Source organism: Typopeltis vanoorti, chromosome 1 (assembly GCF_054136105.1).
Source record: "Typopeltis vanoorti isolate ZY-2024b chromosome 1, IOZ_Tvanoo_1.0, whole genome shotgun sequence".
NCBI lineage: Eukaryota > Metazoa > Arthropoda > Arachnida > Uropygi > Thelyphonidae > Typopeltis > Typopeltis vanoorti.
In genome coordinates, this window is record NC_143549.1 from 105,097,495 (window position 1) to 105,124,362 (window position 26,868).

At 36.1% G+C, this 26,868-nt stretch overlaps 1 protein-coding gene across 4 annotated transcripts in view; it reads right to left on the reverse strand.

Annotated features, from left to right (window-relative positions):
• Window positions 1–26,868, reverse strand: part of LOC150110284 (WD repeat-containing protein 89) — a 201,711-nt gene that overhangs the window by 158,519 nt on the left and 16,324 nt on the right. For 3 of the 4 annotated variants that reach the window (XM_090392484.1, XM_090392493.1, XM_090392511.1), the window contains exon 2: window positions 1,339–1,519. In XM_090392484.1, the coding sequence (XP_090248610.1) occupies window positions 1,339–1,472 (134 nt within the window). In that variant the 5' untranslated portion in view covers window positions 1,473–1,519. Of the gene's footprint in view, window positions 1–1,338; window positions 1,520–17,398; window positions 17,421–26,868 lie in introns of those variants that run through there. The other variant, XM_090392503.1, reaches the window with a different exon arrangement.

Below are 26,868 nucleotides of genomic sequence, written 5' to 3' on the forward strand. Positions count from 1 at the left end.
TAACAAAAGGGACTTTAAAGATTTGCTCTAGTGAGTAAGTGCTTAAACATGAATTAAAAGTCATTAGCAGTACCTTCCTGAAAAATGGCTATAGCAAAAATACTATTAACAAAATTCTTCATAAGACTCCACTTAAAAACAAAAATAAACTAGATTAATTACAATAAAACTTACATTCCATACATTAAAGGGATATCAGACAAAATAAACAGAATACTACAGAAATACAACCTTAATGCCACTTTTAAACCTCCTGCAAAATGAAATTTTTGCAGGAGGTTTGTAATTTTCCCTATATAGGTGAAACAGGATACACAATTCCTATTTGAAAAAAGGAACATAAATGGTATATTAAATTTAATAACTACGATAAATCTGGCCTTTCTCATCATGCCCTGAATACTCTATATAGAATTGATTGAAAAGGCACCTGTAGTTTACATCCCACCAAACCATGGTATTTTATGTTGAGCCCATACACAAGAGGTTGGTAGATCAACCTATAGTACATTAGTGCCGTGTATGGATTAGGAAAGAAGGTATTTGCTCACGTTAGATTTGAATGACTGTATATTGTATTCCTTAGGGAACACATCAAGGGAAAGACTGTTCCATAGTATAGCAGTTGCAGGGATGGAGGAGGAGAAGAAGAAACTTGTTCTTTGGGTTTCAAGGTGCACTGCGTAGGGATGTTGAGCAGCAGCTGCACATGTTCCAACAAGCTCAGTACTAAGTGGGGGAATTATTGATGCTAAAGAGGCCAGTGAAATTCTTATAGACTACCCTAAACTTAACAATAATGGTGGTTTAAAAATCTCAAGAATATGGATGGCACATAATCTACCCACATAACCTTTTAATATAAGAGTTAATTAAAATTAGGACTGTAGAAATATAGGATCTTAGCTTTAATATAACACTTATGTTAAATTATTGATTGGGCCACCAATTTTGCTGTATTAAAAGCATTTATATGAATTTGTTCTCTGATGTTATAAATAGGTTATAGCTTTGATGTAGTTTTTTTTTTTCCCCCATTATAGGTCAGGCCAATAGAATAATGGTTGATCAAATCGTTGTCATTTTAGCATACTGTTTGAAGTGTAATACAGCTTGTCTTTGTATACGAGTATGTTGAGGATGACCTTAATATGAAGGTTGAAATGTCATGAAATTAAAGTAATTATTCCTAACACGGTATACTCCATAATTTACCAAAATGAATGCGAGTTACTGTAGTCTGAGCAAACTGAATAATGATATAAAATTGAGTTCTTATAGCAGGAGCAAATATCATATCAATGCTATATAGAACTGTACATATAAAAGATTACTCACTTGTTTAAGTCCATATCAATAACATAGACATCTCTCTCTTTAGACAGCTTGGCATTCTTTTCTAAGGCATATGTATTGAACAAGCTTTCTGGATTATGTTTCTTTTTAGGAGTACTTCCACTTACTTCATTCATTGCTATTTGTTTTCTTTTCTTCTCTTTCAACTACACTAATCTGAAAGCTTTAAAAATTAAGTGCATACAGTCAACTCATAATAAACTTATAGATCATATTATAATTATAAAAAAATTCAATTGTATATACTAAAATAAAGAGTCAAAAGGCTTCAGTTCAGCGATGCAAAATTATATAAGTGGATATTAGATCCAGCATTATTTCAAATGCCGAATGGAGAAATTATGAAAGTTTTGCAAAAAATAAGTTGACCAGAGAGCTTACAGGAATACACTCACCGGCATTCACAAGTTGCCTTAGCACGGACTACTTAGGAAACATAAACGCTGCCCAAGCATCTATATATTCACTTTCTATTAGTCCATTTTGATAAGGTTTCACTGGCCTGACAGCTGCTTCGAACTGGTTGGTTCTCCTCAGAGACCAGGCAGAAACCTTAAGAGAGCAAAAACTCTCATTCAGTACTAAGGAACTTGAAATGTTGGAGAGGTGTATTTTTTCGTAAGCAAACTCTCAGTAGATGCGTAAAAGTATTTACTAAAATAAAGAGCCAAAAGACTTCAGTTCAGCGACGCAAAATTATATAAGTGGATATCAGATCTAGCATTATTTCAAAGGCCAAATGTAGAAACTATGAAAGATTTGTAAAAATAACGAATTTCGTAAATAAAAACTGAATAGTTTCTACATTCGGCTTTCAAATAATGCTGGATCTAATATCCACTTTACTTATATATTTCATAATAAAGTTATTTCACTGTTTTTTTTTTTTTAATGGTACTGACCAAAAGCTGAATATATAAAATAATTAAGGGAAAATATTGAAAGCATAATTACTTTCAATGAGTAAGCAAAATAAATGAAATATAATATTTCAAGTGGATGATTAGAAGAAACTGACTGGTTTGGGTCTCTCTCTTTTTAAATATATTCACAATGACTAACTAAGGTAATTGTTATCACACCATGACAGAGCCAAGAGATCTTTGTTATCCAACACAGTGTTCAAACTGGGCCTTAAATGTCTTCCCTGTCACCACACTTTTGGGTAATGCATTCCACTCACCTATCACTTTGAAGTGACTAAACAACTCAGAATCCCACTCTAGAAAAGTTTTTTTTTCCATGGCACATCAGACCTCCAATTAAGCAGGTGGGGGGGGGGGTTTGCCTCTCACCATGCAACAGGCAAGAAAGCAGTTACTCATTTAAACCTACTTACCTTTAAGCTGTAGGTTTCTCCACAAGTTCAAGTACTACAGTTAGATTCTGTAATTAAATACAAAAATCCACAACATAGCTGTGCAATTTATGACGTCATTGGTGCACAGAAAATTATCTTTGTTGGCATCCCTATGCAAAAAACCAAAAACCTTTTTTTTCTGTGATTATTCCTGCTCACAAAAGTTTGTAAACCTACAAGTATATATTAGTACTGCAACTGAGCTAAGAATTGTTTCTATTTTTTTTATTACTTTTTATTATTTTTATTTGTTTATTTTTATCTAGTCTGGAAACCCTGCTCTAGAGACCAAACATGGAGCTTTTTCAAGTCACTTCAGGCTTCAACAAGTAGGATGGCAATCTTACACGAGGCAATGAAATTCATCTACCACCTAAAGATAATCACATACATCCAAACAGGGATTCAAGCCTGTTGGCTGGAAGGCAGATTCCACTTAGCCAACCAGTCCAGTCCAGTAATTTCTTAAATAAGCTGGGGTTATTTGACATGAGAAGTAAATGGAGGGAAGAATGGACATTCGTTCAAACTGCATACCAAAATCAAGCAGAATAGATAGTATATACGTACGTACGCGCACACACATACAACGTTGCCAAAAGTGTCTGGACAGCAAGTGCTTGTATTTTCTGTTGCTACAGCATTGCTGTCAATACAAGGTTGGGCCTCCTTTCACTAAGTTCTGGTACACTGCTGCTGGAATTCATTTACATACCTCCTGTAGTATGACAAACAGTTGATGAGTATTAGTATACAACCTTCACTCCAACTCACTCCAAAGATGTTTGATAGGATTGAAGTCGGGGCTTTGGGCTGGTCAGTTTAGTTCTTCCACCTCCATGTCTTCAAACCATGCATGTGAGCAGATACATTATTGTGCTGATACAGGAAATGACTTATTCCAAGCTGTTGCTACAGTGTGGAAAGAAAAGATTGTTCAAAATGTCATGGTGAGCATCAGCATTTAAGGATCTAGGCACAGACACCAATTGGCCAAATCTAAACTAGGAAAAACAGCCCACCATTATGTTTCTTCTTCTTTCTCAGGCTTGGTTGCTCCACTGCCAGATGAAGGCCTTCCCCTTTTTTGACCACTTCTTTCTATCTTTGGCAGTCTTCTTCCACTTCTTGTCAAAGTTTCTAAAGTCATCATCCAATCTAGTCCTTGGCTTTTATCTGTTTCTTCTTCCAGTTGGTATCCAGTAGTAATCTCCTTGGTCCAGTGTCCATCCTCTCCTCATTTCTTGCCTGCCCACTTCCATTTTCTGGTCTTAATATGAGTTAGAATGTCATTTATCTTGGTTTGCTCTTTAATTCAGGAGTTTATTTTATCTTTTAAAGAGATCCCTAGGATGTTTCTTTTAAATTTTCTTTGAGCAATCTTCAATTTGTTTTTCAGTCTTTTTATTAGGTTCCAGGTCTCACTATCATAAGCAATGACTGGTAATAAGTCATTGCTTATGCATCAATCAATTACTTTCCTTTTTAGGCACAGTGGAATGCCACTCTTAAGAATGGAACTTAGTTTTCCAAAAGCTGTCCATGCTAACTGTATGTGTCTAGATTTCTGATGCAATGCTTTTATCTAAATCAAAGAGCTGTCCTAGATATACAAATTGATCTACAGTATAGGTGATTTTATTGCTGATTTGAACATTACTTTAGTTTCCCCAGTATTTATTTTTAGCCCTTTTTTTCAGACTTTCTGTATTAAGTTGGTCTATCATATCACCAGGCATCTGACAGATCCAGACATGTCTATTGGACTGCCAGATTGTGTACCATGATTCGTCACTCCACAGAACCCTCTTCCATTGATTCACAAATCCAATGATGGTTCTTACAGACAGTTCTTTGCAAATATGGCTTCCATACTACTTTCAAACCTTTCATTCAACTGGCTACTTTCATGCATTCTTCTAGAGATCAACTGAACCTCTTGAACATCCAGGAGAGCCTGACAGATCACTTGTAGAGTCTAGCATTTTGGACTTGGAAGTATCACGTAATAATAATCAGTTAACATATGCCTTGAAGAACATAAAAATTACGTTCGAAATCATCTGTGTGGCAAGTCAGGATTGGCACACCATGCTCTGGATACTCCTTCACATAGGAAAAAAACATCTTTATTACATAGAAGTTGTTACAGGTCTGAGAGGCTATTCTTAGAATCAGCATCAGTCATGAAGCAGTCTTTCAACCTCAACAAGTATAGTTGCATTAACTTACCAAAGATTTGGAACATGTCATTTTAAGACCAAACAGCTGAAGACCTCTGAATTAACTTTGTACTTATATGACCCATAGAGGATATTAAGTATTAGTTACAATTTAAACTGTTTCTACAAATACTTGGTTTAGTGCAGCTTACCTATCAGTTTCATTGTGCTCTTGATGACGATGATGCTGCTGGGTAAAAAACCAGCAAAATATTAGTGAGTTTAATCATCATCATGCTTTTCAAGGATTTAGGATTAGAGTGTCCTGTTCTGGACTTGGAAGAAAGAAAACTAGGATGTCCTCTTTAGAGGACATCCTGGTTTTCTTTTTCCTAATGGTTTGTAATTTAAGGCTTGTTTTGGTGAGCTTTCTGTTTTCATTCTTACAACATGTTCCATCCTATAATAAGTTTAGTTTAATCCTTTATCCAAGTGTGAGCAAACAAAGTTTGCACCTGAAAGTATCTTCAGGACTGGGGTAAGGTAGTGCAACACCAGGAAACTCGTTGCAAAGGTGGAGAAAGCTCTCATCCCATCTCAGTATCTCCCATAATGCAAAGCACATCTCCTTGCGGATATGTGTAATGCTATGCATTAAGTTATGCACGAGACCTCAATAAAGGTCGAAACCGGTATGGCTAGTGGCCCTTGCCTTAATGCATAGCATTACACATATCCGCAAAGAGATGTGCTTTGCATTATGGGAGATACTGAGATAGGATGAGAGCTTTCTCCACTTTTGCAATGAGTTGCCTGGTGTTGCACTATCTTACCCCAGTCCTGAAGATACTTTCAGGTGCAAACTTTGTTTGCTCACACTTGGATAAAGGATTAAACTAAACTTATTATAGTCTAACCAAGTGAAAAATAAACTCTCAACATCTTTCTCTGAATCCGGAGTAATTTAATAATAAGGTTGCACACCCTTTGGCAACTCCTATAGGTTAGGATGACCTCTCATTGCTTCTGCCTTTGTATCTCCACTACTGGGCCTAGCTCCCACTGACGAGACCTTAATAAAGGTCAAAACTGGTATGGGTAGTGGCCCTTGCCTTAATGCATAGCATTATGCATATCCGCAAGGAGATGTGCTTTGCATTATGGGAGATACTGAGATAGGATGAGAGCTTTCTCCACCTTTGCAACGAGTTGCCTGGTGTTGCACTACCTTACCCCAGTCCTGAAGATACTTTCAGGTGCAAACTTTGTTTGCTCACACTTGGATAAAGGATTAAACTAAACTTATTATGTTCCATCCATTTATGTTTATATTTTTTAATTTTTTCAAATATGCATTCCTGGTTTAGTTCTTCCATAATTTCTTCACAATTTATAAAACATTATAAATTATGGAATGAAAGAATAATAGAAGCTAGAATAAAAATAGATAGAGGTTATTTAACAATAATTGGTTTATATGCCCCAGAAGAAGAAAGAGAACAGGATAATATTGAATTTTATAATCAGCTACAAACTATATATAATAAAATAAATAAAAATGATTAATGTAATTTTAGCAGGAGACTTAAATGCAAGAATTGGAAACACGAAAATTAATAATAATATAGGAATACATGGAGAACACACTCTAAACAGAAATGGTAAAAAATTGATTGACTTTGTAGTTTATAATAACCTAAAAATAATGAATTCCTTCTATAAACATAAAGACATACATAAATATACTTGGGCAGCAAGAGAATGGAAATCAATATTAGATTATTTTATATTAAATGAAAAGACAAACTTTTCGTTAGATGTTAGAGTTCACAGAGGATATGAAATAAGTAGTGACCACTTCCTCATTACAATAAAATTAAGATTACAACCTAAATGGCTACAAGTAACAAGAACAGAAAGAAAATTTAAAACGTCTGTTTATAAAACTAGACTATTAAATGATACAAATATACAATGGCTACATGAACAAAGAATTAAGCAATACCTAGATAAAATAAAACAAAATGAAGAAATAGAAATAGAATGGCTTAATATAAAAACGATACTATGTAGGCTGTTCAATAAGTAATAAGACTATATTTATACAGAAAACAGATTACCTTTAATCGTCATCATTTACATGATCTTTTTCAAAGTAACTACTGTGAGATGCGATGCATTTGTCCCACCGTTGCGTCCACTTCTTAAACACATGCGAGAGTCCGTTTTTTGAAAGTTCTTTCAAAACCCCCTCCTCAGCTTTTACACATGCTTTGTTGCTTTCGAAATGGCAGCCTCTTAGTGGTTTCTTGAGTTGAGGAAACAGCCAGAAATCGCACGGTGCGAGATCATGACTGTATGGAGGGTGTGGTAGGATATCTGTGTTGTTCTTCTGCAAAACGTCCACTACACAACCAGCAATATGTGGCCTTGCATTATTGTGGTGCAATAAGAAGCCATTCTTCAGCAATGGATGCTTCCTTTTGACATGCTTGATGATAATCGCTGCTGTGTTGATCATTGCCTCTGTGATGGACGTTGAAGGTCTTCCCTCACGTTCAAGATCTTCCACATTTTGTCTTCCTTAAAAGTTTTATGCCAGCGAAAAGCACTTGCCCTCGACATTGCTTGATTGTGGAAAGCTTCGCGTATCATGTTAAAAGTGTCCGATACCAATTTTTGCAAATGCACACAAAATTTAATCACATAATGCTGTTCCAAGGATGCTTCCATTTCGAAGACTGGTCGCGCCTCGTAGGCACGGCGATGAGCACTTGTGTTTAGTCACGTGACACTCTGGCACATCAGCCCGTATACGCCATCTATCAACCTCTTTTGTTAATACATACAGCAACATATTTTTATTCCACAGAAATTAATATTCTGATGAGTGGTTTCGCCACAGTAAAATTAGTCTTATTACTTATTGAACAGCCCACGTAAATGCAGCAGTAAATGAAAGCTTAGGAAAAACCAAAATATTCAATAAAAGGAAAAAAACTGAAGATATGGGATGATACAATCAAAGAGATAATCAAAATGAAAAAAGAAGCCTATCATAAATGGTTAAGCGGTAAAAGATTAGAAGATGAAATAGAATATAAAAGAATAAGAGCCATAGCTAAAAGAGAAGTCAGAAAATGCCAGAGAATCATGGAACAAATTTGTTTCTAATTTAGAACATGATTTATATAAAATAAGACCCAATGTATATATGATTTTGAAACTTAAATGCAGATACTAAAAAAAACATAAAATTAAACACCGAATTGAAATTAGAAGACTTTCTGAATTTCTACACAGAATTGTGGACAGATAAATATTTTAAAAAAGACAACTGGCAAACATTTAATGAAAATGAAAAGAAAATAACTAAAGAAGAATTAAAAATCAGCTTGAAAGAAACAAGAAACGGAAAATCACCTGGAGAAGATAAGCTAGGTTCAGAACTCTATAAATATGCAGGAACAAGATTCAAAGAAAGACTCCTATTATTTTTAAATAAAATCTATTCAACTGGTAATTCCCCAATAGAATGGAAAAAACAATCGTGATTCCTATCTTTAAAAAAAAGGTAGTAGAGATGACCCTAAAAACTAGATGTATAAGTATACTAAATTCCTGTTACAAAATATATAGCAGAATTTTAAATAGCAAAGTAATGAAATATTCCAAAAACTTTATTTTAGAAGTTAGAGAATGGATTTAGAAAAGGATGATCATGTATAGAGCCTTTTGCCTAAAATTAATAATAGAGAAAAGAAGCGAATACAATTTAGTAACACATATTGCATTTACTGACTTTGAAAAAGCATTTGACAAAGTTAAAAGAAGGATTTTATTTAACATATTAAAAGAAAGATAAATATCAAATAATATCCAAAAAGCTGTCATAAGTATATATGAAAATAATCAAATACAAATAAGATTAAATCATGAGCTATCATATACGAGAGAGATAAACCAAGAGGCCCGACAGGTATGTCCCCTCTCAGAAACTCTTTTTAATATTTACCAAAATGAAATAATAATAAAATGGAATAAAAATTTCCATCAAGGTATTAAACATTCTCCTACTATGAACTGTCGACGACCAAATAATAATTACAAATTCTGAAGATAACTTACAGAAAGCTATTTTAGATCTAAATGAGATAGCCAAAGATTATGGTATGATAATATCAACAGAAAAATCAAAAACTATGGTCTTGAAAGGACAAGATCCAGTAAGAACTAAAATAGTAATAGATAACAAGATCTTAGAACAGGTGAATTCATTTAACTACCTAGGATGTATGATCACATATGAAAATGAAAAAGATATAAACGTAAATATAAACAAAAACAAACCAGACTAAAAGTATACAATACATTAGCCCTACCAGTCTTATTGTATGGAAGTCAAATATGGACAATAAAACAAAAAGACAAACATATATTAATAACACAGAAATGAAGTTTATGAGAAAAACTGCAAAGTATACTCTATTTGATCACAAAAGAAACGAAGAAATTATGAAAGAATTAAACCAAGAATCAGTAATAGAAAAAATTAAAAAATATAAACATAAATGGATGGAACACGTTCAAAGAATGAAAATAGAAAGATTACCAAAACAAGCCTTAAAGTACAAGCCATTAGGAAAAAGAAAACCAGGATGTTCTCTTAAAAGATTCAACGATGACTTCTAAGGCCGGAACAGGCCACACTAGGCCTTCGATGAGTTTTTGGATTCCCTGGAGGTGTCACATAATAATAAATCCTTGATATGCATGATGATGATGATTTTGCAATTTTTAGGTTTATATCTTTTTCATTTTCATATGTAATCATACATCCTGAGTTAGAATTCATGTAGGCACTGGGGGGGGGGGGGGGACAGAGCTCCCCTTCAAAATACGAGTCATCAGAATTCAAGGAGAACCATCCCATCAGGTCCGGAACTCAGGGGATTGGGTGGCATAGTCACCAGACCCACCCACCCCTTTCGAGTCACCAGAATTCAAGAACTGGCCTACCAGTCTGGAACTTGGGGATTGGGTGACGTAGGTGCCGTGGGGGTTGCCCCCCACGGCACCATATCAGTACATGGACAAGTGGTCAAGAAAGAAGAAACCTATTGATATGCTTTTTGAACAACCAAAGGCTGTAGTCCATAGGAAACACTGAGGTAGCAATGAAATAAGACAAGAAGTTGGTAGAGTGTGTTTGCAACTAGACAGTGATTGAATGTTGAACAACTATTACTCGTGTTTATGGGTTTGAGTGAAAGTGGAGGAACAGTGTTGGGCAGTTTTCAGCTCACATCACCAATGAAAATACCAGTGTAAGAGGTATGAAGCAGAACCAATATATCTATAGAATCATGACAGGATTAGCCTGTGAGAGAAGGGTCACCAATTAACTAAATTGTTCTCCTTTGAAGAGCATCAAGCATTTTTAGAAGTCTTTAAGTATATCATCCCATATGGTACATCAAAGAGACGGTACTATGCGCTATAGAATGTAGTTCTTTCAAACAATATTCCAAGGCAGATAGATATGGGATTTACTTAGCACTGTATGAATATATTAATAATTATTACTGTAGAACGTTTTTTACCTTGGGTATAATATAATATATGTTAAAGATACCAAGCTATTTTAAACCTGGTTTTACTCCCTTTCCCAAGTAAGCAAACAGACAAATAAGTCAAGTTTGCACCTGCACGTAGTTTGAGTCTAACTGACCCACAAGGTAGTGCAAGTCTAGGCAACTCGTGGTAAAGGTGTAATAAACTCTGATCACTATTCTTAATATTTACCCTTAATGCAAAGCCCATCTTCTTGAGGAGATGTATGATGCTATGCATTAAAGGCAAGGGGGCCACTACCCAGACCGGTTTCGACCTTTATTGAGGTCTCTTTGCCTGTTTGCTTACTTGGGAAATGGAGTAAAACCAGGTTTAAAATAGCTTGGTATCTTTAACATATATTATATTATACCAAAGGTAAAAAACTTTCTACATCTATCTCTCATCCTGAGATTTTTATTTAATAAGGTCAAAGCACCTTTTAGTAACTTGTTTTGGTAAAATACTTATAAGCTCTGTATTATTTAACCTTGGTATTTCTAAGCCTGGCTCCCACTGATGAGACCTCAATAAAGGACGAAACTGGTCTGGGTAGTGCCCCCTTGCCTTTAATGCATAGCATCATACATCTCCTCTAGGAGATGGGCTTTGCATTAAGGGTAAATATTAAGAATAGTGATCAGGGCTTATTACACCTTTACCACGAGTTGCACTACTTGTGGGTCAGTTAGACTCACACTATGTGCAGGTGCAAACTTGACTTATTTGTCTGTTTGCTTACTTGGGAAATGGAGTAAAACCAGGTTTAAAATAGCTTGGTATCTTTAACATATAATAATTATTACTATTCTATAGGCATCTCCATGGAGTATGGATTCATCATGGAAGGCCCATATCTAACCATTATTTGCACACTATCCATCTTACCTCCCCAAATCATTTACTGACAAAGCAGAACCACTGCTGGTAACGATTCCACTCATTCACCAGTGTATATAAACAAAAAATTTAGTCCTCATGTCCTTGCTAACTATATTCTTACACAACTCCCATGGACGCCTTGTTCTTTTCCACTCTTGTCATGTAATGAAAATTTTCTTCAGCATTGCTGTATAAAACCATCTTAGTAATTTATGTTTCCAGCATTTTCTCCCACCCTCTTTTTCTGCCTATCGAACCTTCAGTCCATCCTTATGTTATTATCCCGATCATTTATCTCAGGCTCCTCTCCACCACTTTGTCTCCCAAAGTGACCAAAATCTGTGTACAAAGGATAGTAACATCTCATCTCTACTTACAAGTATGTTCTTTAACAATGAAGACCCTTTGAGCTATTCACCCTCCCCCTCTTTTGCCACCAAATTAACCATACCTGATATCTAGTTTTCAACTATTTTATTTCTAACCCAACTCTCAGATCCATAAATAAAAATTACACAAACAAGAAATTCTTATAGATTCCTGGTCACAGTATGAGACTGTCTAATTCACCTTTAGTCAAAAAGCCTTTATAAAGGCTTTTTTGACTAAAGGTGAAACCTTGTTTTTGACCTGTAACTGAAGCAGAAATCATAATGCATTCATATTCTTAAACATAAAACTATTTGCATCCTAATTTCATAATCTGGAAACTGCAACAGGATACATACATTTTAATGCTATAATATACTACTGAGCTGAAGGGTTAGAATATCTTGATTATCTCAAATTCAACTCAAGACATTCAGAATTGCCTTTACAACAAAATATTTAGACTTACTAATTTAATGGTACTAAATGAAAGACTTTACTCTTTGGAATGCAAAGATCCAATGAGTCCTAAGAATCATCATGGTAGGCACAAATCAACCATTATTCACACAATGTCTATTAATAGTGTTCCACCTTTACTGAATAGCTCATTATCCCTTTCCATTTATACAAAAACCATACTTACAGGAAGGCATTTACATAAGTACCCATTCAAACAGTATGGCATCCTCAAAATACACACTGAGCCAGAGCTATTTGTTCAAAGGACAGTGCCTCGAAACTGAGCGCAGAGCTACAATCCCTATAAAACAGATAAAATGCTGCATGCCATGCACATCCCTCCTGCAACCAAAACCAACACACAATAAGACGATCCCATACTATTTTCAAACCACTCCTTCAGCTAGCTGTCTTCATCCATTCTGCTAGAAATTGGATTCTTTGTGCATGTACTTAATCTACTGGACTGGTGGATCATCTGACATCTGGCTTGAAGAGTACAAAAATCACATCAGCAATCATCTGTATGGTTGATCTAGACCTAGCGGATCATGTTCTGAATGCTCCTTCACATGGAAAGATATCACATGAAATTAAATGGAGGAAGACAATCAATATTATGTGGAAGTCACTACAGTGTGAGAGACTTTTTAGAATCAGCATCGGGTATGAAGCACTTCCACAACCTCAACAATATGGCTGCATTAATTTGCCAAACATCTGGGAGGCAGTCATTCTGAGACCAGATAGCATGGCTTCTCCACGGCATAAATTAACTTTATGGTGATTTTGATCCATGGATGACGCTGTGTTTGGACATTTGTTTGTGGACAATTCGAATTGTCTCTACAGTGATTTAGTTGTGCGCTTGTCCCAGTTGAAATTTATGCTCTGGAGATGCTGGTAGAAAACCAGCAAAATATTGATGGGTTCAATGGATTAATTATTTTTATTTCTGTTTTTATTTTTTTATTAGATTTATTAGATTAGATTTATTTCTGTTTGTGTTGTTTATACAGAGAAGCATTATTATGAATAACTAACAACACCTCATCTTTTCTATATATGCAAACTTTTGCAGATTTAAAGTTTAAGTTATCTACATAAGAAGCATTCCAGACATTACAGCATAAGAAATGTCTATTATGCCTCTAGATCCTCTCCACCACTTCCCTCTCTCATCCTTCAAAAAATCGGAGCGACCTAAGCAACCCTGACATATTTGCATTAGTTATACAAAAAGGAAGAATAACTTACTTATCCTTACTCAATGTTTTCTCCACCATCTGAGTGATTCTTTGTGCCATTTTACTTAATTCTGCTATTTATCCAACTACTAAAAAGACCATTAATGTAAACATATAGCCTCTCATAGTCAAGTCAATCCCACCTTTCTGAGGTGATACACTGAAAAAAAATTCATTATATCACAAATGGCTGAGACTAAAACTTCAGCATCATACTCAGCCTACAGTTCAGCTTGCCACAACTGCAAAAAATCTAAAATAAATCTAAATGCTGATTTTAAAAGGGACAAATGCCACACACATCTCTTTTGTTCTAATGTCAGCCAAGCCTTCGGGTCCCTAGCCAAGGCCATTAGGCACTTCTGTCCACTGTTGCTTCCACTGATCTCACATCCTGATGATACTATTGTAATGTTATCCAAAGACAAGGCTGATCTACTAGCATCATTCTTCTCTTCCAGTTCCTGCACTGATGACCATGGCAAATTCCCCAATCCCATCTCACCAAGAACTACTCACTCCGTGTAACCTCTACCATTCTTCTGCTAGAAAGGAAATCAAAGATTCCTCGATAACATGGACACGAACAAAGCCAAGGCATCTAGTCTTGGTGGTATACCACCTATTATACTAAAAACTTGTGGTCTGAAATTAACACTTATCCTATAAACTCTTAAATCTTTCCTACTCAAATGGCATTACTCTATAGCACGGAAACAAGCTGAGCTTACATTCAATCCATTCCAAAGAAAGGTAATAAAAGTCAACCAACAAGCTACCATCCAAATATAAATGCTCTCACTTCCATTTTCTCAAAAAAAAAGGTCAGCAATAGCTAACTCCTACACCACCTAGAGCCCCACCTGCTAATTAGTAACCAACAATATGAAATCTACCATTCTTTCTCAAAGCATAGTTCAGCTGCTACCATTCATCATCTACCATTAGATTCATGCCATGTAAAGATCTGGAGAAACGTGCTTGTTCTATACATTTCGAAGGCATTTTTATCAGGTCAGGCACAACAGAAGTATGCTCAGCAAACTACCGCCCTATTGTCTGTCTTCAACCTTTTGCATATGGGCTGCCAGCTTCCTCTCTGGTCACTTACTGTTATGATAGATGGATTTCCCTGCTTTAATTTCCCCCCACCAATGCAGTATCTGACGGCTCTGTACTTTCATCCACTCTTCCTTCTGTATATAAATGACCTGCTTTCACTGATTCAAATCCTATCCATAACCATAATAATGATGATACACCTCATTTTTGTCACTCTTTTGACAAGCCTGGTAGTGCTCAATCATTAGAAGCCTCAAGATGCTCCATAAAAAATGCCTTAAATTCCGATCTCCTTGCTATTCTTCAATAGGGAGATGATTTTAGTACTTAAAAGTTCACAAAGTGAACTTTTAATCTTTCTCAGGACTCTCATATCTGCAGTCTCTAGTCTTTGGTCAAGTGTTTTACTTCTGACCCATATCCATAAGTTAAAATTGGCTTGAATACTGTCTTGTATATAGCAAATTTAGTGTTTTGGCTAATTTCTCTCTTATTCCATATAAATTTATTCATTTGACTTCCTACCATACCAACTTTGTTGATTCTGTTGTCTATTTCCATATTTTCATGCCAGCAAAAGGTTGGTCGATTGGTAGAGCCTCTGATACTAATGGCTCATTCAAAAAGTTAAGCAAGTTTGGGCGCAGTTAGTAGTTGGACGGATATCCATTGTTTGATGATGTTGGCACACTCTCCCTTAATAAGTCTTTCAACTCCCTGGAGGTGTCACTTAATGATAATAATTAATTTACCATCTTCAATAAAAATCATGCCTAGGTAGCTGAAATGTTTTACTTGTTCTATAGGTTTTCCGTTCATAATGCAGTTGATATTTTCATCGTCTTTGTCTTTTAAATGCTGACCTTCATACCATATCTATTACAACAGCTATTCACTTTAGTCAGGGAATCTTGCAGACCTGTAATGGATTTATTTAGAAGTATAACATCATCTGCATAAAGTAAAGAGCTGACATTAACATCTCCAATTTTGATATCAGGTTTAATAACACTTTCCTTCATAATGTGATCCATATAGATAATGAATAACAGGGGAAAATACATTCTTGTCTGACACCAGATTTAACATTAAACCACCTTCCTGTACTTCCTTCAATTCTAACTGCTGACTTACAACTCAAATAAAGACTAATGCCCCATTGATACCATACACCTGTAGCGTTTCGAATAGCTTCTCTCTTGGCACCTTGTCATACACCTTTTCAAGATCTACAAGACCTAAATACAGATCTTTGTTATATTCCCATGATTTCTCAACTATCTGTCGTAAATTGAAAATCTGATCCTGACAGCTTCTATTTGGCCTGAATCCAGCTTGTTCTTCACCAAGCTTCTCTTTTTCAACAATCCTTCTGAACCGTTTCTCAAGTATACTTGCATATATCTTACCAGGAACACTCAATAGAGAAATACCTCTGTAATTCTCACATTCAGTTTTATTTCACTTTTTATATATGAGTACCATGAGAGCTCTACACCAATCATCTGGAATTCATCCCTCTGAACTATGCAGTACCGCCACTGTAAGACTTTTATACCTCCATACGTTTCCGGCCAAACATCATCTACTCCTGCTGCCTTTCCACATTTCAGGCTTTTGATCACTTTTTCTACTTCAAGTATGGATATGTATTCCTGACTGCATGCCTGGTCATCACTGCTGGTTTCATTTAGCAATTTTTCAAAGTAATTACTCCATAGTTCAAGGATATCTGTTTCTCCTGTTTTCATGTCACCTTTATCATCTCTAATTCCTTTTACAGCACTCTTTCCTCAATTTCTGAGCTTCTTCAACAACCTCCAGAATATCTTGCCACTTCTCGATATTTATTTTGTATGTTCTTAACAAAGTCTTCCATGACTTTTGTTTAGTTAGTTTTATACAGTATTTAGCTTTCTAACATTTGTCTTTGTATTCTCTAAGAGCACAAGCTGACTTATTCGGCAGGAATTTTTGATATGCTTTCTTTTTTCCTTTCACTGTGTCCACCATGGAGTTCTGATTTTTCTATCCTTACAGATAACCTCACCATATGCCTCTCTGGCTGAATCAATCAGTGTTTCCTTCAGGGCTTGCCACTGGATTTCCAACATTTGGTTCCTGTTCTCAAACTCTTTCATTTTTTCTTCAATCAAGTTTGTGTATTTTAGTCTACAGTTCACATCTGAGAGCTGCTCAATTTTTATTTGCTTTAAAACTTTCTTACATGTTCTTATTTTCAATATGGAATTCAATTTTATCCTGCTCAAGACTAAATGGTGATCACTTCCAATTTCAAATCCTCTGTACACTCTGGTGTCCTGCACCAGGGAGAAAACATCACTATCAACAATAACATAGTCAATGAGACTTTTCTTATTCCTTGCCTCTTCTTCCATGTAAATTTGTGCATTTTTTATGTTGGAACATTGTGTTAGTAATAACCAGTCCATGTCCTGAACAGAAATCGAACAGGTATTTCCCATTATTATTAGCTTTGCTCTTTTCTCCAAATTTTCCCAATATATTTTTGTATGTCTGATAATCATTTCCTACTCTGCTATTTAGATTCCCAACAAGGACCAACTTTTTCTTTTTCATTGTGTATTGCTTTCTCTAAAGCCTCAAAATATTATATTTTTTTATTATTAGTATTTTTTTTTTTATTATTAATATATTATTATTATGTGATACCGTGCTCAAACTTGTTTAACTTTTTGCGAGCCATTAGAAGCAGAGGCTCTCCCAATTGACCAACATGCAAATTACATAAAGAAAAATATTTAGTATAAAACATTCATATTTTGGAATGAGTATATTAGTGAATACACAAAAAGAATGAACAGTACACTGAAGAGAGAGAATAGAATGACAATTGACATTACCTAGTGCTTTCTGTCTACTGCTCCAATCAATCACATGATGCTATAAGAAATATGTGGGAATCTGTAAACATGGTCATTAACACAAAAATAAACAAACTTAGCCAAAAAGTAGAGAGACCGTTTAAAAAGTTTAATTGTAGAAGTCACAAAATTTCATTAGACATTATAGACTGCTCTCTGGGGGTAAAAAGAAAGCAATCTATATTTTGTCATTTCATTCTCGCTTCATGTAACCATCCATTCTTTTCATGTATTTGCTATGATGATATGAGATTCATTATGAAATATACATTTTATATTGAATATTTTTATTTTCATAGATATAATTTACATATATAATAAGTTCAACAATCATACACAATTTCCAATAAGAAAGCCCTTTCACTTCCCTTATTTTCAATAACATTTAGATATCAAAACATGATCAGATTTCTCTTCTTGGACTTCTATGACTTTTTAGAGTCAGCCATGTGTTTGAGTATTGTGTTGTCTTTATGCACGTTACAAATATTAGTTGTACTTTCTGAAGACGTCTCCGTGAAAGATGAAATTTACATATATATAATTTACATATATAATAAGTTCAACAATCATACACAATTTCCAATAAGAAAGCCCTTTCACTTCCCTTATTTTCAATAACATTTAGATATCAAAACATGATCAGATTTCTCTTCTTGGACTTCTATGACTTTTTAGAGTCAGCCATGTGTTTGAGTATTGTGTTGTCTTTATGCACGTTACAAATATTAGTTGTACTTTCTGAAGACGTCTCCGTGAAAGATGAAATATTGCAAGCATTAAAATTAGTTTTTAATCCTTTCTTAGTGCTGTCAATACTCTATTAAACCTCCAACATGATTACTCCTTTCTCACAGAATCTTTTTTTTTTTCTCTCGCTCACACAGATGTCCAGTTTCTGCATTACCTCTCCTACAGATATTTTCTTGGTCCATGGATAGCTGAACTATCATTCCTTCACCTCCTTCAAAAATTGTAAGAAAGCAGCTACTGGTTAACATTCATTTACAACCCATCTCCAAACTTATTAGACCAATTTCTCCTTCTCTTTCATTGCATCTACCTCTTTTCTCTGGAACAGGCTTCCTCACTCCATCTTTTCTGAAGAAAAAAGACAAGAAAGAACATGAAATAACATACCAATCACACCTTGTCATAATAATGCAAGGTGGTAGTAGTGGTAGTGGAGAGACTGATATGTTTTACATATATCATTTCTGTACTACCACCACCATGACTATCTTGCATTGTGTCATTTGATCTACCTTGTATGTTATTCATTCTATCTACCTCTTTTCTCCAGAAGGGCCTTCCTCACTCTGTCTTTGCCAAAATGAGCTGCTTCTAAATGAACTTCTTCACTTTCATTCAATCTACTTCTCTTTTTTCTTGAAGAGGCCTCCCTAACTCAGTCTTTTTCAAAGAAAGACAAGCAAGAAGAATAAAATAAAGCAATGAATCAATCATACTGTGGTACAACAATGCAAGGTTGTGGTGCTAATGAAGGTGGAGAGATGATCTGTTTTCCTGGTACCTGAATTGAATCAGGTATCAGGAAAACATACCTTAAGAAGGGTGGTACGTTTCTACATACCTCAGATCATCTCAAAAGCCTTCGTACCTCAGTCGATATAGACTAAGCCCTCTGGTCAAAAAGAGACCAGGGTTTGATTCCTGTTCATAATGTGAGGAACTGTTATCTGGTCTCTTTCGATTAAAGGTGAGTTAGCCGGTCTCAAAAGGAAGTAGAAGGTTTTTTTCATCTGGAAACTGGGGTTTTTTTGCCCTTCAGAACAGGCAAACCACCCAGGGCAAGATGAGCATCATTTAATGAATGTGTGACTGTAAAAATCATTTTTGCAGCTGATGAATTAATAAACCATCCTGATGAAAGTTTATTTTTCACTTGGTTAGACTATAATAAATTTAGTTTAATCCTTTATCCAAGTGTGAGCAAACAAAGTTTGCACCTGAAAGTATCTTCAGGACTGGGGTAAAGTGGTACAACACCGGGCAACTGGTTGCAAAGGTGGAGCAAGCTAACATCACTCCTATCTCAGTATCTCCCATAATGCAAAACATCTCCTTGCGAATATGTATAATGTTATGCATTAAGGGAAGGGCCACTACTCAGACTAGTTTCGATCTTTATTGAGGTCTCTTCAGTGGGAGCCAGGCCCAAGTGGGGATACCAGTTAGAAGCATTAGCAAGGTCATCTCTACTTACAGGAGTTGCCAAATGGTGTGCCACCTTTTTATTAAATTACTCTGGATTTAGAGAAAGATGTTGAAAGTTTATTTTTCACTTGGTTAGACTATAATAAATTTAGTTTAATCCTTTATCCAAGTGTGAGCAAACAAAGTTTGTTCTGAAAGTATCTTCAGGACTGGGGTAGGAGTGATGTTAGCTTGCTCCACCTTTGCAACGAGTTGCCTGGTGTTGTACCACCTTATCCCAGTCCTGAAGATACTTTCAGAACAAACTTTGTTTGCTCACACTTGGATAAAGGATTAAACTAAATTTATTATAGTCTTACCAAGTGAAAAATAAACTTTCAACATCTTTCTCTAAATCCAGAGTAATTTAATAAAAAGGTGGCACACCATTTGGCAACTCCTATAGGTAGAGATGACCTTGCTAATGCTTCTAACTGGTATCTCCACTTGGGCCTGGCTCCCACTGAAGAGACCTCAATAAAGATCAAAACTAGCTTGGGTAGTGGCCCTTCCCTTAATGCATAACATTATACATATCCGCAAGGAGATGAGTTTTGCATTATGGGAGATAATGAGATAGGAGTGATGTTATCTTGCTCCACCTTTGCAACCAGTTGCCCGGTGTTGTGCCACCTTACCCCAGTCCTGAAGATACTTTCAGGCGCAAACTTTGTTTGCTCACACTTGGATAAAGGATTAAACTAAATTTATTAAAACCATCCTGATATGAACCACATCAATGCCATTTATATATATACTTCATTTGTGTGCAAAATAGCACATTTTATATTGAATTTGTTCTTCTAATTACTCCATGCAACAACATTACTTTTGGTATTATTACTGAAGATTCCATCTTCCTGAAAAAGCTATCAATATTTTAATTTCTATAGTGGAAATTAAAAAGCTTTTTAAAGAAGTTGCAAATATGCTTAGAATTCCAATGCAAAGCAACAAAAACCAGGGCCTAATTCTTCACCAAGTTTGGTCAGCATTAGTGGCGTAGCCAGAGCATTTGCCGCCCGGAGTGGTCCCTGAATTTACCACCCCTCTCAATACACACCAAAAATAGTACAAAAAGTTAAAATGATGTATAGGGAAATAAATTAAAACACTATGTTTATTTTTGAAGTAAAACTTTAATTTCAATATTCTAAAATGTTATTTTTCTTGCTTTTCCATTAGCAAAATCGTCAATGACATTGGAGAAGTCTATTTCATAGTAATGTAGGCCATTCTTAATCAAATGTTATTTTAAAAAACTCCTCTCACAACTAGCAACACTTACAGCAATTGTGAGAAAAATTTGCAGTAGCATTACAATATTTGGAACTGAGTTCTCGAGACTGTATTTCAGAATTAATTGCAAAAGTTCAAAGAGGTTCAAAGCGCCGCCTGGGACAGACCCCCCCCCCCTAACTACGCCACTGGTCAGCATTGATAAAAAATATACCTAAGTCAGACCTCGGACAGTGTGAATGTGAACAACAGAATGTGACAACATCCAGCATTGTTCAAACTTAACATGCAAGGATTCTGCATTCGGATTTTTTAATTTAATGAACAGTTAGACGGCCATAACATCACAGAATGAACTATTTTGAGTAATTTCTCATTTCTTATGTTTAAACTTTTAGTTACCTTTAACCCCTGAAGATGTAAGTCAAACGACATAAGAAACTTGTCAGGTTTGTTTATTTTTATTTATCTTAATAAACATGTGGTCACAATACCGGAATCTTTCTTTTGAACTTATATTTAGTAAGAGAGAAATGAGCTAAAATACTAAGTTAGCAGTACACAAGATAATGTTCAAATCAATGTTTAAATCACTTGATCCAAGACTAGAGGCCACAGATATGAGTCATGAGAAAAGTTCAGAGTGAACAGCTGACAATTAATGAAATATCATATTAAAAATTAAGATATTAGGATGGAACTTGACATTATTAGCACTAAAGAATATGTGAGCACAGATAATCAAGACAGTGTAGTCACTTAAACAGAATAGGAAAGAAAGTTTAGCAAAACTGTTTAATGCCAAGATGGTAGGGAAAAGTTCCAGAGGAAAACCAAGATCAACATAGACTGATTCAATCAGAAGTGCTCTGGAAAACAAAATATCAGATATTGGAGTGCTGACAAATAACAGACTAATGTGAAGGAAACTTGTTGAGAGGAGATTAGTAATAATATAAACTTAATCATGTGGTACTGTCACAGTATCCTGTACACCTCTTAAGCATACATATCAGGAAAATGATAATGGTAATCAAATAAATGTAACATCATTAATGCAAAATAAATATTTCTAGTTTATTATATACATGTTTACTTCAGTTGTCTGGCAATTATTATTATTATTCAGGCCTCCATGGAGTCAAAAGACAAGAGATACATACATTCTCACACATGATGTACTATATCAAGCCATGAATTATATCATCAATACATAGAAAAAATTAGTATCAGTTCCACAATGGAACCCTGTGACACCACTGCCCAAAATGGCAGTTGCTCCTTCAGGTCCCTTGCTAAGGCCAATGAGTGCAACTTCTGCCCACACAGGGTTCCACCACTCTCACATCCAGATGGTGTTGTAGGTACTGCAGTGATGACCTGAGCAAAGCTCCCTCCATGTCTCCCAAGTGCTGTATGGAGACTCGTTAGTACGAGGTGTGTTAGTAGAGGATTTGACAAAATCTTACCAACCTGGTGCGACCATAAAGGACGTAACTGCGTCTATTAGAGAGCAAAAGGAAAGGGTGAAAGAAATGATTGTTGTGGCAGGTACGAATGATTTGAAAGGAGATAAAATGGAAATGATAGAAGACCTGAATGAATTGTTTGAGGTAGCAAAAGAAAAGAGTGAGAGAGTTAGAATGATTAGTCTTTTGCCACGGTATGACAGTGAAATGTTTAAAAGGAGGGCTATAATTGCGAATGACTTTATGCGTGGGTTATGTATGACGAGTGGTGTGGAATTTGTGGACGTGTGGAGTGAGTTCGATGGGCGAAAGGATCTATATAAGATGGATGGCTTGCATTTGAATGGTTACGGTGTAAGAAGACTTGAGAAAGTGTTGCTGAATGTAGTGGATGTGCAAATTCAGGGAAACTAGATTTGTTAGGGGGGGGGGAGTAGAGATACAGTCCTTATGGAGGCAGTTGAATGTAAGAATGAATATAATATGCCAGAGCAAATAAGGACAACAAATCTGAGTGGGATAGTTAATATAAGGCATCAAGGTAGGGTTGGGGCTAATGGGGGTCTTAAATTCATGTACACTAATACTAGGAGTATTAGGAACAAGAAGGAAGAGTTTTTGGCTATGGTTGGCACTTCCAGACCACAGGTTATAGGTATTAGTGAAACATGGCTGACTGTAGATGATATAACTAGTGGGATTGAATGTGATGGGTATAGTGTGTTCAGGAATGACAGAGAGAATAAAATGGGGGGAGGAGTATTGTTGATGATAGCTGATGAGCTCCAGCCAAGGAGAATAGAAGTTGAATTGCAGGATAGAGAAAAGAGCACATTTGAGGCCATTTGGTGTGAGATTGTGGCTAGCAGAACTAAATATACAATTGGGTGCTGCTATAGACCAGGTGATGGAAAAGATGGTGGTGACAGTATGCACAAGCAAATAGAAGAAATGGGTGGAAGGAGGGTGATTATTATGGGAGATTTCAACTATGGTCGCATTGATTGGAGTGAGGAGAGGACACACGGGAGGAAGGAACTGGATTTTATGCGGTTATTAAGGGATAACTATCTGCGACAGCATGTAATGGAAAATACTAGGGGTCAGAGAGTGCTTGGCCTAGTAATTACATCTGAGGATTTGGCTGTAACAAATATGACCACATTGCCACCAATCGGTGAGAGTGATCATAGGGTCTTAACTTGGGAGGTGGCTAAAGGTGTAGAATTTTCAATTAAGACAGGGTACATGTGGAATTATCGGGCTGGAAAGTATGACAAGCTTAGGAGTTTGATTGGTTCAGTGCCATGGCATGTACAACTGCAAGGACTAGAAGTTGATAGTGCATGCGAGGTAGTTAAGAAGTGCTTGCATGAAGCAATGGCTGACTGTATACCTAAAGTCCGAATAATAAATCAGGTAGGGGTTAAATGGATGAATAACACCATTAAGCTTGAGTTGCAAAAAAAGAAACAACTATGGAGGGAATTTAAGGAGAAGGGTGACCGGCAGGCACATGAACGGTATAAAGCGCAGGTCAGAAGGGTGACGAGTGTGGTAAGAAAAGCAAAAAAGGATTACGAAAGAACATTGGCCATGCAGGCTAAAGAGAATCCTAAACAGTTTTTTAGATATGTAGCAAGTAAAAGGAAAAATGTACATGGCAGATTGATTTTAAAGAATGCCGATGGTAGGGAGGTAACTGAATCAGTTGAGATAGTTGAGTTACTGAGTGAGCACTTTGCAAAAGTATATCATCCAGGTGGTGACATTGCAGAAACGAATAAACCAGTAGATTATACGGGAATTGTGGTTAATGAAGTGGAGGTGAGTAGTCTATTGCATAACCTCAATGTCAATACATCTGTGGGATTGGATGGTATACCAGCTCGTGTTGTACGAGAAGCAGCTAATGAATTGTCAGTACCCTTGACCATTTTGTTTAATTTGAATCTCGGGTCTGGGTTAGTCCCGAGCGGGTGGAAAGAGGGGAAAATAGTTCCACTGCATAAAGGTGGTTCCAAGACTGCTGTTGTAAATTACCGACCGATTAGCATATCAGGAATCATTGTCAAGGTCTTAGAGAAATTAGTCAAGAAAAGAATACAGGATTGGATAGATGAAAATGGGATATTGTATGGGGGACAACATGGTTTTGTGAAGGGTAGATCATGCCGCAGTAACTTGCTCACGTTTTATAACACAGTGACGGCTGAACTGGATAGGGGTAATGGGTTTACAGTGATACTACTGGACCTTGCCAAGGCCTTTGATAGGATACCACATGGAACCCTAATCAGTAAACTGGAGCAGATGGGTATAGATATAGGGTTGGTGAGATGGATAAGAGGGTGGTTGAAGGAGAGATATCAAAGAGTGGAGTCTAAAAGACGTCTTGTGACTAGTGGAGTGCCACAGGGCTCTGTTCTTGGACCACTGCTTTTCAATTTGTTCATCAATGATATTGGAAAGGATCTGAGAGGAAGTGTTCACTTGTTTGCTGATGATGCAAAGTTGGGTAGAGCAATTGTGAGTGCACAAGATGTCAAAATTTTACAGGATGATTTGGATAGTTTGGAGGACTGGGCTAGGAAAAATGGATGTCAATTTAATGTGGCAAAGTGTAAGGTTATGCACTTTGGGGTGAAAAGAATAGCAGCAGTATATCGCATTGGTGGAATCATACTCCAGGAGATTGATGAGGCCAGGGATTTGGGAGTGTTGGTGGATAGGGAGTTGAAGTTTAGGGGGCACATTGCAAAAGTAACTAAAACAGCTCACCAAATCACTTGGCTTCTGAAAAATACTTTAACATGCAGAGACGAACAAGTTGTTGTTCCTCTGTATCGAGCCTTGATAAGACCCCATCTTGACTTCTGTGCCCAGCTATGGGCACCAGGGTTTCTTCGTGATGGGGAGGAAGTGGAGAGGGTCCAGAGACGAGTGACCAAGATGATAGCAGGTCTGTGGAATGAACCTTATGAGAATAGGTTGAAGATTTGTGGGTTGCAGAAATTGGACGATAGGCGAAGGAGGGGTGATATGATTGAGACATTCAAATTACTGAAGGGTTTTTATAAGATTGATCCAGAAGATATTTTTGAAAATATGACTGGTGGTGGGAGGACTAGGGGCCATGCATGGAAGTTGGGCAAGAGTGTGGTTGACAAGGGTGTTAGAGCTAGGTTCTTTACTTGGAGAGTGGTAAATGAGTGGAATACGCTTCCAGAGTCTGTTGTGGGTGCTACGACCGTGAATGAGTTCAAGGCAAGGTATGATAGATACTGTGTGAATGTGGAATAGTTGTTCTTGACATGATGTTAGGGCCTCCCTCGATGAGTCTGTCGACTCCTTGGAGTTTCCCGGAACAATAATAATAATAATAATAATAATAATAATAATAGTTTTCTGACAAAAAGAAATCCAAAAAAATCCTTAACCCGAAGGATTCTTAACAAAGAAGCATTCACAGCTGCTTTGTAACTCTATACAAAGCCCAAATCAACCCAGCCATGGAATATTGCTCCCAAATTTGGAATTTTTCCCTCTTCTGCTGTTCTGGGACTGTTCAATATCTCTAGACTCAATTATATTAACATTAAGCAAACTTAAAATTACTGAACTGTCAACATCTCTTCTTTCTCACTGTTATTTACCTTTACTCCAACCCACTAACAGGAAATACAAAGAATTGTGCATTGAACATTTCCACTATAAAGTCATTCTTTCATATTCACTCATTCATCTACCGGCCACATAACTGCATAATTCTGCTATCACGTACCAATTTCTCTTTCCTCACCACACTCGTCACCTTATGGCCATGTCTCATAAATTCCCCAAGCTACTGAAGAGTACCCTCTTCATAATACTTCATCCATAATATCTTCTTTGAATCACAAAATACAGTGCATGCATAATTCTATGTTTCATCTATTTTAAGTCATTTTATTTATCTTCTTAACTTCATATTCAACACTGATGGCATTTTGTATTAATTCTTGAACAAAGTCCCAAGCACTAGTGATTTTCTCTTATTCAACTGAAAAGAAACCTCGAATCCAAATTTGATGGGATTTTTTTTTACTGCTCTGCAAGACCAATAAGCACAACACTCCATTTATGCTTTTAAAACTCTCATATATAGATGGCCCACCATCTTAAGACAAAGCCAATATGATATCATTCTTTTCCTGCATAGACAACCAAGACTCAAAAGGTATCACAAAATGAAACTTGGTTGACAATGCAGTGCACCAAATGCACTCTGATAATCTTGTACTTTCTCATAAAGCACAGCAATATACATATCTGAAACGAAGTGTTTTGCATTGGATATTAAGGTAATTGATGTGAAGTCTATATACAAATAGACTACTCACGAAGATACTTCACACACAAGCTTTGCTTACACTTGATAAAGAATGAAAACTAGGACATTATTTCTTATCAAGTATAATATACTGATAGTCTTTCATTAGAAATATGCTGATGGTAACTTTCCATCCACAAATGTACTCAAAA